The sequence below is a fragment of the Elephantulus edwardii genome, unplaced genomic scaffold, assembly GCF_000299155.1.
Source record: "Elephantulus edwardii isolate Elephantulus edwardi_28Jun2011 unplaced genomic scaffold, EleEdw1.0 scaffold00201, whole genome shotgun sequence".
In the NCBI taxonomy this organism is placed as follows: domain Eukaryota; kingdom Metazoa; phylum Chordata; class Mammalia; order Macroscelidea; family Macroscelididae; genus Elephantulus; species Elephantulus edwardii.
This window is the reverse complement of record NW_006399951.1, coordinates 5055631-5071613: the sequence shown is the minus strand read 5'-3', so window position 1 is coordinate 5071613 and position 15983 is coordinate 5055631. Positions and strand designations below refer to the sequence as shown.

At 48.5% G+C, this 15983-nt stretch overlaps 1 protein-coding gene across 1 annotated transcript in view; it reads right to left on the bottom strand.

Moving 5' to 3' along the window:
• Positions 1-1114: 1114 nt before the first annotated feature.
• The window catches only part of NLRC5 (NLR family, CARD domain containing 5), a 99920-nt gene continuing 85051 nt past the window's right edge, over positions 1115-15983 (bottom strand). Inside the window, exons 48-50 of the mRNA XM_006897140.1 lie at positions 1644-1853; positions 1464-1566; positions 1115-1384 (exon numbers count right to left, since the gene is read on the bottom strand). Coding sequence (XP_006897202.1) covers positions 1115-1384; positions 1464-1566; positions 1644-1853 — 583 coding nt within the window. The remainder of the gene's footprint in view (positions 1385-1463; positions 1567-1643; positions 1854-15983) is intronic.

The following is a 15983-nucleotide window of genomic DNA, read 5'->3' as shown; positions in this document are numbered from 1 at the left end:
ATTCTAATGGCTCAGGCAGGGTCCCCTGAAATACACCTGGAGAGACACCCCACTTTGCAAACTCCTACCTCCATCTGTTGGTTTGAACTTCTAAGGAGCCTTGCAAACTGGATCATACCACAGTTTGCCTCGTTTCAAAAATGGAAAAACCCCAAATCCACGGGTGACAAAGCATGGCAGGAAGTGGAACGTGTGGAGACTCAAGCATCCCCAAGTATTCCCAGCTTTAGCTGCTGGTTCTTTCCATGGGAAAAACTTGCCTGGGTGACCCCTCCCACCCAGCCAGCTTTATCACCCACATAGGACCGTCCCAGCACTCACCATGCCCCATGTCAGGGGGCAGCACTGAAACCACTCCTTTAAGGCAGGCAAGGCTTGAACAACTGGCCCTCTTAACAGATAAAGAACCAGGTGTCAGAGGTGAGGTCTGATCTCTGCAAGGAAGATCTCCAACAAGACCCTCCACAGACAGCTGTGAATGTTACCAGCTGAAATTACCTGTTTTCCTGTTAATAAAAGGCTTCTTGGGCCCCACGGACGGAAGTTGTGGATGCCTCAAAAGGCAGAATTAGCTTCCATTCTGAGTGACAGCCACAACTGAAGACAGACGAAACAGAGGGCAGGCTTCCCCCAGTCCGCAAGGGACCCAGGGAGGAAAGACAGCAAGCAGCAGCAGCCCCAGCAGCCTACGGGAGGGGCTCATTGAAAAGTCCACCTGTAACTTGACCTAGGACAAATCAAGGCCCTCTTCTGAGGTGGCCCCACCACCAAAGGTGTGTGTGTGTGCACGGTCTATCGGCAGGAGCCTGAGGCCAGAGGATGAGCGGGAAGAGAAGGGAGGAGGGAGTGCTAGTCTATTTCAGACCGGCGGCGCCGCGAGAACAGGAAAAAGGGACCTTGTTCTTTCTCTTTCCATGCCTTTTAAACACACAGGTGCCAGACAGCTTTTGCGCAAAAAAAAAACTAGTTTGCAAACACACACCGACTTCTGGGAAGCTTCCCAGCTCCCACCCCGCTTCTCCGCCTTCCCTTTCGGGGGGCCGCCCTCGGGCAGTTTGCGGGATCGAGGGTGCCAGGCAAGGAGCAGCCCGACTTCACGCCCTCAGCGGCGGCGTTAGCGGTGGGGGCTGCGACCTCCAGCCGTCGTCCAGGCTGGCGGGGCCCGCAGGCGAGTCCCTAGCACCGCGGGCCTCGGCCCAGGCGGGAGCCGCTTCCCCAGCAGCAGCCCGGCGACGCCACAGCGCCCCCTCGTGGCCGGGGCCACGCTGAGTCCCCAAAGAGCCCGGGTCCGGCCGTGCGCGGGGAGCAGTATTTTGGGGAGGTGGGCGGCGTCACGGCCCCTTGGAGGGGGCACCCAGCTCCCCTCGGACCCCTCCAGCGGGGCCTGAAGGCAAGCCCCAGGGTCAAACTTGAGCACTTGCGCCACTCCTCGCCCGCCCGTCGCCCACCGCGGCCCCACTTACCGCACTAGGCGGTCGCCGCTCCCCGCGCCCCGGCTCGCGCCGACATCCCAGGTACTTCCTCCGCTCGGCCAGGCCCCGGGACGCGCGAGGCGGGCTCAGGGCGCTGCCCGTGAGGCCATGGCCTTCGCGTGCGCTCCCCGGCGCTCAGGGTCCGGTCCTTCTCCCGGGCGGGCGGGCTACGGCGACAGCGCGGGCTCCTCCCTCCGGCCGAGGAGGGGCGGGCTGGGGAGGCGAGGCTCGCGCTTCCTGGAGGGGCGAGCACTCTGCACGCGGCGGAGCGGGGCGCTGTCCCGCTCGCTCTCCGCGCCTGGCGCCCGCGGGCGGCGCGCCCAGGCTTCTCCGGGCGCCCAGCGCCCAGCGGCGCGGGGGTCTGCGCGGTCTGCTCGAGGCCTGGATCCCGAGGATCTGGACGTTCAAGGCTGCAAGCCGTAAACCGCGCGCGGGTTCTTGTCCCAATCTTGAACTAGTCCCTTTTGCAGTCTCAGCGCCTCCGAGTTTTGCACTCACGACCTCGGACGCGGGAATCGAGGGTTCAGACACAGCCACACGCCTGTGGGTTCCCCCTGGACCCCGAGGGCAGATGAGCGCAGAGCTGCGCCCTCGAGGGGTAGGTACATCACTAGGTTAGGTTCTGGGCCAAAATGGGCTGCATTTGGACGACAGTTTTCTTACATCTCCCCCCACCCCACTCCAATAGCAAAAGGGCTCGTCATTTTCCTGTCACCAGACGCAGAAGAGATGACACATATTTCTCTGCCAGAAGATAACGAAAGATTAGTCAGAACGTAGCTTAGAGCTCTTCAGCGTGAGGCAATTAGACGGGACCTGGAGGCCCGGTGAAGAGGCAAAGCTTCTTAAATGCATCTCTCTGTTGGTTGGCGCTCTGGCTGCTGGCTCCTGGGAGGACTTCTGTGCAGCATGGCGAATTCCTCAAGAAAAGCGTCCACCAGCCCGGTCTCATGGAACCCAGTTGTGGTGAGAGTGGTGGCAAGGAGCCCAAAGCTCTGCTTAAAGCCCTTGACTGACTGCAGCACCCAGACTGGGCAACTAAGAGTTAACCTGCTTCACTGTGGGATGTTTTTTCCTTTATTCTGGGAAGGTTAGAGTTAACATGGCATGCTCATTGCAGCAGCTTGCGAACATTCTCTTAACGTCTGAGTCTGAGTCACTGACAGTTCGCAGTCTTAAGAGGGGCTGCTACGAAATAGCGAAACAGCGTTCGTAGTCTAAGCTGCTCCATGTCTGTCAGACCCCTACTCAGCCGTCCTTTCTCCCGGCTCTTCTCTTTTCTCTTTCCCACAGACCCTTCAGCCCTACCTAAGGATAAAGCAACCTATCTGTGGGTCTTGGACCCAGATCCAGCCTCACTTCCTCCAGGAAGCCTTTCTTGATTGCTCTGGCTCTGGCTCCCAAATCGGTCTCTTCTCCTTGCTATATAGCAGGAGAGACAAGCACGGGGGAAGACAGTGGTGACCCCAAACAGACAGGCCCTCTCCTTAGGTTGGTCACTTCTGTGGAGCCAGACCAGGGCTCAGGCAAGCATGTTGTGTTCTGTCGGTCAGAACTGCCTGAAGCTGACCCTGCAGCAGATTTTTGCAAGGAAAGCGCCCATCTTCCCCCTCAGAGCAGCTGGTGGATTTGAACCACTTGCCTTTGGGACTGCAGCACACAGCTTCTTACCACTAGGCCACCAGAGCTCCCTGGGCAATCCTATTAATTGTGTTATAAGCAGGCAAAGGCTGGAGATGGGGTGACCAGGAAGCACAGAAAACCCAGCGAGGCGAGGCTTCTTCTAAGTGACCTGAAAGATGACATAGTGGGGCTCACCGAGGAGGGTGGCAGTAGATCCCCGATCAAGGGGCAGAGAGGGCAAAGGTCACAGGCCATAGCAGGGTTAGTCCTGGGTAACTACCCCAGGAAGTGAAAACATGTATCTACACAAAAATTGTGAGTGTTCACAGCCTTAGGAAAAAATGGTAACAATTTAAATACAACTTAAATTCCTACCAATTGATGAATGGGTAAGTGAAGACAATGGAATATTACTTAATCTTGTTGCAAGGAGGGACTGGTCCTTGGAAAGGGACTTGGGAGATTGGAGGGAGAGTGCAAAAGGGGATCGATTCAGTGATTGAGGTAATGGGGTAATGTTGGAGACAGTGAGGTTGGCACAGGATAGAGCAGGGTTTAGGGCTCTTATACTGAGTCATATGAGTCAGTATGAGTCATAGGTGGCTCAGTGGCACATAACATCAACAACTAAGGAAAGCGAGCTGGGGGTATCTAGTGAGTAGGAAATGCTCTGCCAACCCAAAGGTGGTACTTATGTGCCATCAAGTCACTTGTGACTCATGTTGTTGTTGTTGATTGCCTTTGAGTCGAGCACGACTCATAGCGACCCTATGAACAAAAGGCCTGAAGCCCCTCTACAACTATCGACATTTATCAAAGTTCGTCGAGTTTCCAGAGGCTTGTTGTTTAGGAAGTAGATGCCATTCCTGCTTCCAAACCTGTCATAGATTGAGTCACCCGCGATACAAAGCGACCCTATGTACAGCAGCTCTGGACCCTTCCCTGTCCTCATAGGGACCTTATAAACCACAGATCTGAACCCTGGCTTCTCCTTCTTCATCGTCATCATCTCCAATATACTTGAGCCCATTGTTATAGTCACTGTGTCTGAGCCAATGAGATGTCATCGTGGAGAGTTCAAAGCTTAGTGGGTGGTTCTTATTCCCCATCCACTGTTACCTGATATCACTCCTTCACCTGAAACACAAATTATACCTAAAATACCAATAACATTTAGGGGTGGGCAGTCTTTGCTTACCTGTCAGAACTGAGCCCGCCCACCCCCCATCTCACTGGAATCCATCCTAACATTCTGTCCACCCAGTTTTCCCTCATTTATCTAATTCTAACTAACATCATGGCCTATTCCAGCTTGAATTTCTGCTCGTTCCCTGTCAATGAACTGTTTCAGCTATTTTAAAATAATCTTCAGCAAGATTTTACATGCATGTGATATTGATGATACTGTCCAGTAATATCTGCTCTATGTTGAATCACTTGTTTGGGGAATGGTAATAAATAAGGATCTTTTTCAGTCAGTTGGACAAGTAGCTATTTTCCACACTCCTTGGCCTCTGTTAGTGAGCATATCCAGGGCGGCATGTGTGTGTCGAAACACCTCACTCCATCAGTTCCTGGAACCTGGATTTTTTGCCAATGCTCTCAGTGCAACTTGAACTTCTTCCTTCTTGATCACATGCTACTTCCTGCAATGATTCAGTGTTGAGTCCTTCTTTTCAGTACAGTGACTCAGTGCATTTTATCTATGCTTTTCTTAAAATGATTTATTTTATTGTGACTTGAATGGAAGTTTACACAGACATTGGTTTTTCATTCACTCATTTATACAGATGTAGCCCCCATCCTGCTTTCCTTCTTTCCTTAATGAATGTTCTACTCCAGAGTGCTTGTTGCATTACTCACAACGTCTTACGTCTTACCCTCTGTTCTTTTCAGAATGAGCTTCACTGTCAGTTATTCCAATACAATGGTCCTTTCCTATTTACTCTGCCACCTCCCCCAGCCTGCCCTCTTTTTACAACAGCGTCTAATATAACACTTAGCTCTTTGTGACTGAGTTAATTCACTCATAATAATGCCCTCTGGACTCATCCATGTTGTATAGTGTTTCGTGACATTCCATTGTGTGGATGTATCACAATTTATCCATTGTTTGTTGATGAGCACTTGGGCTGTTTCTATCTCTATTGTGAAGACTGCTGCAATAAACATGGTGCACATACATCTCTTTTGTGTCTTATCTCTGTTTTCCTTGGGATTATTCCTGGTAGTGAGATAGCTGGGTCAAATGGCATTTATATTTCCAGTCTTCAGAGGAAAGACCACACTGCCTTCCATAGTCGTTGCTAGGAAAACAAACAGATATATCCCAGAAAGGGTTAAACCGGGTGGCTCCTTGGAGGCAAGGATTCTGACGCTCCCTCTAACATACTTTGGACATGTTGTGAGGAGAGACCGGTCCTTGGAGAGGGACATCATGCTTGGGAGGGTGGAGGGACAGCACAGGAGAGGAAGGCCCTCTATGAGGTGGATTGATTCGGTGACTGGGATAATTGGAATGGGAATGTCAGAGTCAGTGCGATTGGCACAGGACAGAGCAGAGTTTAGGGCTGCTGTACATAGGGTCACTATGAGTCGCAAGCGACTCGACGGCACATAACAACAACAACAATAACAACAACCAGTATTTGAGCTCTGGTGACCTAGTGGTAAGAATCTGTGCTGCCATCCCCAAAGCACTTGGTTCAAAATCACCAGCTACTCTGAGCAGGAGAGGAAGGATAGACAATCTCTTCCTGAGCTGGAGAGTCGGCTATAGGTCAGTTCCGACTCCATGGTGCATCAGAGTTCCAATCTCTCCACATCCTCACCAGCGTTTGTTATTTGCTGTCCTGTTGAATTTTGCCAATGATGCTGGGATAAGATGATTATCTCATTATTATTTTGATTTGCCTCTCTTTAATAGGCCATGGACTACTAAGAGAACAAACAGATTTGTCCTGGAGACGGTGAAACCGGGCCATTCTTGGGAAGCAAGGAGTTTGAAGCTCCGTCTGACATACTTTGGGCATGTTATAAGGAGGGACCAGTCCTTGGAGAGGGACGTCATGCTTGGGAGGGTGGAGGGACGGCGCAGGAGGGGAAGACCTGGATGAGATGGACTGATTCAGTGACTGGGGTAATGGGGATAGGTGTGTCAGAGACTGAATTGGTTCAGGCTAGTGCAGAGTTCAGAGCTGTTGAGCATAGGGTAGCTAAGAGTCAACTCACCAGCACATAACAACAACAACAATAGCTAGTGAGGTTGAGCATTTCTTCATGTGGTTGTTGGCCTTCCATCTTCTTCCGATGCTTCCTGCATTATTTAAGATTTTGCCCCTAGAATCCCTCAGTATTGCAACACGACACTTGAATTTGTACTTCAGTTATTTGCTTGAGAAATGCTGAGCGTGTTTCGGTTTTCTAACTCGAGGCTCTTTGCACATTTCATGATAATGCTTTGCTCTGCCTTTGAAATCTGTCCAGCCCTCTTACCTCAGCATTTCTTCCCTTTGTCTTGTCTTCTTTATGTGCTGGTGCAAGTTTTAGACTCTCTTCAGACGTTCATTTTGGTTTTTCCTTTCTTCTCTGTTCTTGTAATGACAGCACTTTATTCATGGGTGGTGTCCTCTCTCAATTCTTCAGATATTAAGTGTTCAGTGCAGCAAATCTATTCTATTCTATTCTAATCTATTCTTGAGACCCAATGCCAAGCTTCTGCTGGCCTGACAGATACACCGTCCCAGGCTAGAAGTCTTATTTTCTGTCTCCAAGTTTGCATGTTTGTCTTATGATATTTGATTGCTTGTTTTGTCTTATATAGTTTGCCCATTTAGGGGGTTAGCATTTGCCTGCCAGTTTGCTGGACTATAGTGACTGGTGTGCTTCTGAGGTGCTGGAAGCTGTGATGATCATATTTTAAGTACCAACATGGTTACCCATGATTTCAGTGGTGCTTGCAAACTGAGACACACTAACAAGAAAGACTGACCATTCACTTCTGAACTAAGAAGGCCTTTGAAAAGTGTATGAATAACAGAGGAGCATTGTTAGACATAGTTCTGGAATAGGAGCTCCCTAGGTAGGAAGGGTGTATACCATCAATGTTTCCTATCTCCGTACTTTTCTATCTATATGCAGAACAGATTATCCGTAAGGCTGGGCTCTACGAGGAGAAATGTGGCATCAGGATTGGAGGAAGACTCATCAACGATCTGTGTTATGCAGATGACATAACCCTGCTTGCTGAAACTGGGGAGGACCTGAAGCGCTTGCTGCAGAGGGTCAAGGACTGCAGCCTTCAATATGGATTGAAGCTCAACATCAAGAAAACAAAGATTTTCACTATGGGCCAATGGGCAGCACCATGATAGATGGAGAGGAAATTGAGGTTGTTAAAAATTACAGTTTGCCCGGCTTCACAATCAACACTCCAGCAGTCAGGAAATCAAGAGACAAATTGCACTGGGAAAAATTTACAGTCAGGGACCTGACCAGAATACTGAAAAGCAATGATGTCAGTCTAGAGACTAAGGTGTACCTAATCCAGGCCATGGTCTTCACAACTACTTGCTATGCATCAGAGAGCTGGACAATGACTAAGGATAACAGAAGAAGAATCAATACCTGAGAATTGTGGTGCTGGAGAAAACTTAAGTATACCATGCACTGCCAAGAAAACAAACGGGTCTATCTTGGAGAGGGTGAAATGAAGTTTCCCCTTGGACTTTAGAATTTTGATACTCTTCCTCACTTACTCTGGGCACATGGCCAGGAGGCACCGGTCCTTGGAGAAGGGCAGCATGCTCGGAAGGGTGGAGGGACAGCACAGGAAAGGAAGACCCTGGATGAGATGGATTGATACAGTAGCTGGGGAGATGGGGTTTGGTGTTTCAGAATTAGTGAGACTGCTGTACATGGCGTTGCTGTGGGTTGCAGGTGACTCGACAGCACATAACACAACAACAATGTATGAAATATGAATCGGGGAAATTAGAAGCTGTAAAAAATGAAGTGGAATATATAAAGATAAACATCAGTCATTAGTAAGTTGGCATGGATAGTGGCCATTTTTTATCAGACAATTATGCAACCAATTTTACCAGGAAAGACAAAACAAATTGGAGTGGTATGGCTTCACACTCATCATAAAAAAAGAGCATTTTAAGATCAGCCTTGAAGTACAATGTGTGTGATAAGATTCTACCATGCACATACAAGGAAGACCTGATAATACAACTATTACTCAAATACATGCACCAACCACTAACTAACCATGAAGAAATGGAGAATTTCTTCACCAATTTTTGCAGTCTGAAACTGACCAAACATACAATCAAGAGGCATTAATAATAATTGGTGACTGAAACCCAAAAGTTAGAAATAAAGAATGATTGGTGGTTGGAAAATAGGGCCTTTGCATCAGAAATAAGACTGGAAATCAAAAGATAGAATTTTATACAATGATTTATGCATTGCAATTATATTTTTAAAGAAATAACTAAACAGCTTACAGGAATCAGATTGACTACATGTAGTGAAAGAAATGGTGGACAAGTTCAATATCATCAGTCAAAACAAGGCCAGGAACAGACCATCAAGTACTCAGATGTAAGTTCAAATTGAAGCTGAAAAAAATTAAATCTATGAGAAAGAAAATGATGGTCTGTCTGAGCTGAAAAATGGAACTAAAGAATATAGTTCTGATAAAAGAATGAACCTGAAAAACTAAGAAGTGGAAAAGTCACAAAATACCACTTATTATATGATTCTGTTTATATGAAATTCCCAGGATAGTCAAGTTTATAGATGCATTAAACAGATCAGTGGTTGACTAGGGCTTGGGAGAAGGGAGAGGGTAAGTGAGGGAGTTACCGCCACTACAATTCTCTGCTAGTAAGTTGTAAAAAAATGTTCTAAGTGGAATTATGGGGATGGTTGCACAACTCTGTAGATATTCTAAAAATCACTAAATCACACACTTGGAGGAAGTGCAGGATCTGCCTTGTGGTCTATTCCCTGATAAAGTTTCTTTTTGAAGGCCAGGTGTCAGGAGACTCAAGGATAGTGATTGGGGTGAGGTGTCTAGAGTGGGCTGGCGGTGTGCCCTCCAGCCATCCATTGTGCAAAGCTGTTATTATTAATATTTCTTGCACCAAGTCTTCTCTACCTAGTAGTGATCTGTCCGTGTGTACATGCGTGACCAACTTTTCCCTGCATAGACGTGTATCTGGGTACAAATATGTGTCCACATCTGCCATCTAGATATTTATTTGACTGAGCAAACGCCCTGGCATACCCAGCATTGCATGTCTCCTTTAGTGAGCCTGGAAGTTAGCACACAGGAGGAGCCAGATATGCTTCAGGTCCTGGCTGGTCCTGTGAGTGGATAGAGACATTCCAGTTGTCTATGCTGTATAACAAATCTCCCCAAATTCATCATCATCTTCTGGTGCTGGGGTCGCTCGGCTCAGGAAGGCAGGACTCGCCTGGGAATTCTCGTCCTGGGTGCCCGGATCCTGAAGACAAGGATGTGTGCTGGCATTTGACCCTGGCTGTCAGAGAGACTGTCACTAGAATTATCGAGGATTCCGTATGACCTGTTGGCCTTTCCTTGAAGCATGGTGGCTGGGTCCATGGCAAGAGGAGAACAGAGAGCAGCTCTATCCATCTTTGACGTGGGTTAGCCTCGGAAGAGGGAGCTGTACTGATGTAGTCGGTAGGAAGCTATGTGCTAACGCAGAGATAGTGTCTCCACAGCCTTGGAAACGTGACGGAGGGTCACTGTGGGCAAACTCACAGGGGCAGTGAGTTTGAGGGGGGGGGTTCTGAGACTTGGAAGGGACAAGTGTCATTTCTATTACAGATGCATTCAGAGTAAAAGGAGGGATCAATGGCCCTGCCTCTCCATGAGAGGCGTGTCACTGTCACACTGCCCATATCCAGAGCACATGGGCTGGATGACACTTTGGACATCCTGGGAAAATACAGTTGTTCTCGCGGGAGTTGCTGTGGAGACAAATCAAGGAGCTCGTGGTTGGAGTGGACGTGGCTGATGTGGCCCTGGGTTTGAGTCCCAGCCACGGCAGTCCCTAACCGGGTGAGTGAGCTCATTCTCTTTGACGTTCCTTCTCTGGAAACGGAAGCTTGACATGACAAAGCTGCGTCATGAGATAGATGCCCGTGAGCGTTTAGTGAGACAGAAGTTGTATACAGTGCCAAGCCCATGTAGACGCTGGGGCATGACCGGGTGCTGTTACAGTGTTTTTTACACACCACGGTCATAGCTGCCAGCATGTGGGAATGCACCACCACCAGGGTTAAGAAGCCAGAGCTCCCCACTCAGCCTACATCCCCCTGGACTGCCCATGTTGAGGTGAAAGGTAGGGAGACCGAGGGTCAGATGAGTAGACCAAGCTTCTGGGCCCTGGCTCCTAATCAGGTGTTTATTCTCTGAAGAAAGGAGCAGCCTACTATCCCCTCCTCCTCAGAGCAAAGGTCCTTTCCTGTGCAGCCAGGGCAGGACGAGGGTGTGGGCTGGGATGAGCCTGTCATTTGTGACTCCCAAGAGCATAGAGTCAAGGAAGATTTCCAGCTCGGGCGGCTCCTCCGTGGGTGGTTGGGAGGTTGGAGGGAGACCAGGTGCTGTTCAGAACTTCCTCGACTTTGCCTCATCAGATCTGGCCTGCTGATATCCCACAGGAAGCTCCCGTGTTGTCTGTCCAGAGAGTGTGTCTGGCTCCAGCTGTTCTTAGCCATGTAGCAGTGGGCCTGGGACAGAAGCAGAACTCAAGAAGGGTGCAGGACCTTCTCCTCTTCTGGGGGACCCCTCTCTTCTGAGGATAAAGCCCGCTAAATCCCACCCCGATGCGCCCTTCCCTTCTTGTCCCTAACTGCACTCTGAGCCTCACTAAATCGTGCGCAACCTTGGCTGGGTCTCCTCTCCTCTCTGGGCATCAGTTTTCTCATTTGGAAAGTGGGTGAGGTTGTTGTTCTGAGTCTAGAGGTGACCGCAGATGGGAAGCACCAGAAAAGGGCCAGAGCCAGAATCTTCCCAAGATGCGTGGAAATGAACCACAAAGTCGTCTCAGCAGCCAATGAAAGTAGGTCCCTGTGCCTCAGCTAATTGTGTTTATCCTTTTTACAGATGAAGAAACTGGGGCAGGCTCCGAGCTTGAGTCCTGTGCTACCTCTTTATTAGTGTTTGCCCTGAGGCAAGTCAGGGAAAATCTCTGGGTCTCGGTTCCTTCATCTGGCGAAGGAGGGGGATGAGGAGCTCTCTCTTCGGGCAAAACAAGGCACAGAGGTCAGCGACCTGCCCCGTGCCCCCAGTCTCTGAAACAGATGGCAGAGGCTCCAGACCAGGGATCCCTACCTTGGCTTAGAGGGAACTCTATTTAAACAGGTACTTTAGGGAGCTCTGGTGGCCTAGTGGCAAGAAGCTGCCCTGCAATCCCAGATGTAGCTGGTTCGAATCCACCAGATGCTCTGCTGGAGAAGGAGGGACAATCTCCTCCTGTACTAATCAGATCTGATTTGACGGTACAATGCACAAAAAATGATAAAATAAAAATGAAAAAAAAAATAGGTACTTTGTTTACAAATGATGGGAGTGTCAGAGACAGTGCGATTGGCACAGGACAGAGCAGAGTTTAGGGCTGTTTGTACGTAGGGTTGCTATGAGTTGCAAGTGACTTGATGGCACATAACAACAACAACAACAACATTATGTACCATTGAGTTGAGAACTACTCTTTTTGCAACCCTGTGACCAGCAGATCTGAACCCTGTCCTCTCCTGTGCCATCCACATCCTTTCCGATACGCTTGACCCCATTGCTATGACTTGCAGTTACTGTAGGAATCATTCGCATTGAGGTTCTTCCTCTCCTTGGCTAACTCCACCTTTCCAAGCATAATGATCCCCTCCAAGGAATTACCCCTCCTAACAACATGCCCAAAGTATGTGAGATGAAGCGTCGCCGTGCTTGTCTGTAAAGGACACTCCAGCTGCACTTTCTTCAAAACGTGTGTATTCATTCTCTGGCAGTCAATGGCCTATTCGGTACTCTTCTCCAACACCACAGCTCAAAGGCATAGATTCTTTTTCTGTCATCCTTATTCATTGTCCAGCTCTCAGATACACAGCAGGTGACTGGAAGACTATGGCTTGAATCAGATGCACCTTAGTCTTTAAACTCATGGTTCTTTAGCACTTCGGAGAGGTCCCTGACAGCAGAATTTCTTGAAGCTATACGTCTCCTGATCTCCTGACTGCTCATACAAAAGGTGTTGATTGTGGATTCAAGAAAGGGGAAATCGCCGACAGTATCCATCTTTTCTCCATCTGTCATCATATTGCCTATGGGCCTAGTAGCGAGGAGTTTTGTTTTCTTGATGTTGAGATGTAATCTGTATTTAAGGCTGGGTAGTCCTCAATCTTCTGCAGCAAGCACTTCAAGTCCTCCTTGCTTTCACCCAGCAAAGTTGTACCATCTGCATAATGCAGGGTATTGATGAGTCTTCCTCCAATCCTGATGTCACATTCTTTTTCATAAAGTCCAGCTTCTCGAATTTGCTTCTCTGTTTGCTAAGCATACAGATTGAATAGGTATGGAGAAAGGATACAGCCCTGATACACACAATTCTTGATTTTAAACCATGCGGCAGTGTTTCCTTGTTCTGTTTGTACAATAGCCTCTGTGTGTGTGTATAAAAATTTTTGTATAAGCATATTTAAGTGTTCTGAAATCCTAATTCTTCTCTGTGTTAGCCATAGTTTATGATCCACACAGATACCTTTGTAAAGTCAATAAAACACAGATAGTCATTCTTCTGGTATTCTCTGCTTTCAGCTAAGATTTATCTGACACCAGCAATGATATCCTGGTGCCATGGCCTCTTCTAAACCTAGCTTGAACTTCTGAAAGTTGTCTGTCGATGTATATTGTTCTAGCTGGCTTCGGATGGTCTTTGGTAATATTTTGCTTGGATGTGATGTGAATGACTTCCACATTCGGTCGGATCACCTTTCTTAGAAATGGGAACAAATATGGATCTCTTTTTCCGGTCAGTCAGCTGTCCTCCAAATTTTCTGGCACAGACTGGTGGGCACATCCAGGGCTGCATCTGTTACTTAAAACATGCCGATTGTTTTCCCGTAGATTCCTGGGGCCTGATTTGGAATCCTTTTAAACGTTCGCTGGATGATTCAACCGGGCTTTCAGGGCTGAGCTCATGTACAGAGTTGTCATCTTACCTGGCCGAGTGTGGCCCACAGTCCCACAGCACCAGCTCTGAGTGAAGCCTTCTTAGAATCCCAGCTTGAAGGCCCAGACCCGCAGAACCTAACTCTGTGCACATTACAGCTTCTGTAGCCCGTTTTTACAGTTTGACAGGAACCGACTTGAACAATGAGTGGACTTTTCGGGACACAGACAATAATCTAGGGGGCTAGGAACCTGGTGTCTGGGCCCAGGGAGGAAGAGTCTGTGACCCTCATCAGAATGGTGCATATTCAACCTGCAGAAACATAGGATGGCGTCCAAGTGATAGAGTAGCGAATAGAAGAGCCCCTCCCAGCCTTGCTGGTAGACACGGGCACTTCCCACTGGGTCACAGTCTTAGTGAACAAGTTCATGGTCAGAAACTGGGGTGCCATTTTGAACCTATCCTCACTGGCACAGAGTGGGACTTTGCCTGGAATTTATTTGTTATCATGTGTATATTTAGACCGAGCCTGCTTTCTGGAGGGGAGAGGCTGGAACTCCATTCATGCTGGAAGGAAAACCAGCCCAGGCCTCCAAGGAGGCTGGTGGCAGAAGTCTCTTCAGTTTGCTAAAATGGACATGATTTCATCCCAACTTGAGGTGGGCCCAGATACTAGGTACGCTGCAGACTCTGACAGCTGCTGGAAACGTCTTGGAGTGAATCTGGGCAACACCGAGAGGAAAATGAACAAGCAGCAGAGAATGAAAATATGTATGTGCTGCTCCTATCTTGGGCGCTTTGGGCTGGTGCGGTTTATTTCAGCCATGAGCACCCCGTTGGGGACATGCTCAAGTTTTAAGGGTCTCATTCTCCGGTCCTGGGGAAGGAGGGGTAGGTAGCACGACCCCTGGTGTGAAGGTATCCACTACAAGGTTCAAAGTCACCTGGACATCATGCCCCAAGAAGGGGACACAGAATTTGGGGCCCAGGATTTCTTTTCTTTTTTTGGGGGGCGGGGCCAGGATTTCTGAGTGAACTTCGAGGACCCTCCACCTGCCTCGCCTCTTCTCTGACCAGGCTGATGGTCCCACTTACCCAGGTGTGTACTCCCTCTGCCAGGGTTAAGGGTGTCCCTATGTGAGATAAGTGCTTGGTACTGGGACAGAGGACTGTCTCCTTATGCTTGGGGACAACGTGGAGGGCAGTAAAGGGCAAAGCTGCACCATCTAGGCCAAGTCACTGGTGAGCCTGGACATCCCAGGGTTGGAGGTGTGCAGATTTAGAAAGTCAGGCCAGCCTGCCCTCCAGTGGTGATTTGTAGTAACTGCACCCTCCCTGCACCACTTTTCACAAGGAACTCACTCACTCTAAGGGAGTTTCCCTGGAGCTCCTGCTTTAATCCTCGGCCCAGTGGCAGGTGAGGGAGAGGCGGCAATGATCTCTTTTCATTTCCCCACCTCATAAAATTGTTGTTATTATGCCATCAAGTCAATTACGACACATAGTGGCTCTATGAATAATGGGTCTGAACCCTGCCCTGTCTTGTGCCATCTTCAATGTTCAAGTTGAAGGAGAGTGTTATTAACGCAAAGTTCCAGCCTTCAAGGACAGGTAGCAAGGAGTCCGTTACAGCTTAAACCACACCTGTTGAACTTCCAAATCCATGTTCCGAATGTGACATGGACTTCGATTAGTTTTGATTGCTTGTTATGCATTTAAATGCTGGACAATAAGGCTGACAGATGAATCAATGCCTTTGGGTGGTGGTGTTGGAGAAGAGCACTGAATATTCCACAGACTGCCAAGAGAACAAATCACGTCTTGGAGAAAAATGCAGTCAGGGTGCTCCTTGGAAGCAAGGATCATGACACTGCATCTCATCTATTTAAAGCATATGGTTAGGAGGGGCTGGTCTTTGGAGAAGGACATCATGCTTGGAAAGTTAGAGGGTCAGAGAGAGAAAGACCCTCAGTGAGCTGGACACAACTACCGTAGCAATGGGATACTGGAGATGAGGAGGACGTCACAGGATGCAACAAGGTTTAAATCACGGGTTTGCTCTATGTCGGAGTAGACTTGATGGCACCTAACAACAGTGTGACCCCAAGGAGCCCTGTGACTGAGTGGGTAAGGAGCTCCGCTGCCAATCCAAAGGCCTGAGGTTCGAATCCACCAATCGCTGTACAGAAAGACTAGCCCTCTCCAGCGTGATTCATTCACTGCCTCTGAAAACCCGTGGGAGGTCAGCGGCGACGTGGTTCTGACTCTATGACACATAGCAAGAACATGTCACACATTGATAGAAACCCGTCAGGCCAGGAATTTGCTGGCTCCCATGAGGGAAAAGGTTCAATGAGAGAAATGAGGGCAAAACGGTAGGGAGTGCTTGGGAGATGTGTGTTCCCTGAACGCAATAACCATACAGTTCCAGCGGGTTGCTCTAAGCAGGAATGCTGGTTCCACATCAAGGAGAAGTTGAAGACTGGGATTTTTATGTAAAAGCTCTCCGTTTTTAATAGCAGACAATGAATTCAGGCGAGAGTTTAAATACTGTGCAAGTTGAACACAAAACGTTTCAAACACTTTTAATAGCAATAAGACAAGAGAAGGGAATAAAAGGTATCCAAATAGGCAACGAGGAGGTAAAATTATCCCTCTATGCTGATGACATGATAGTATA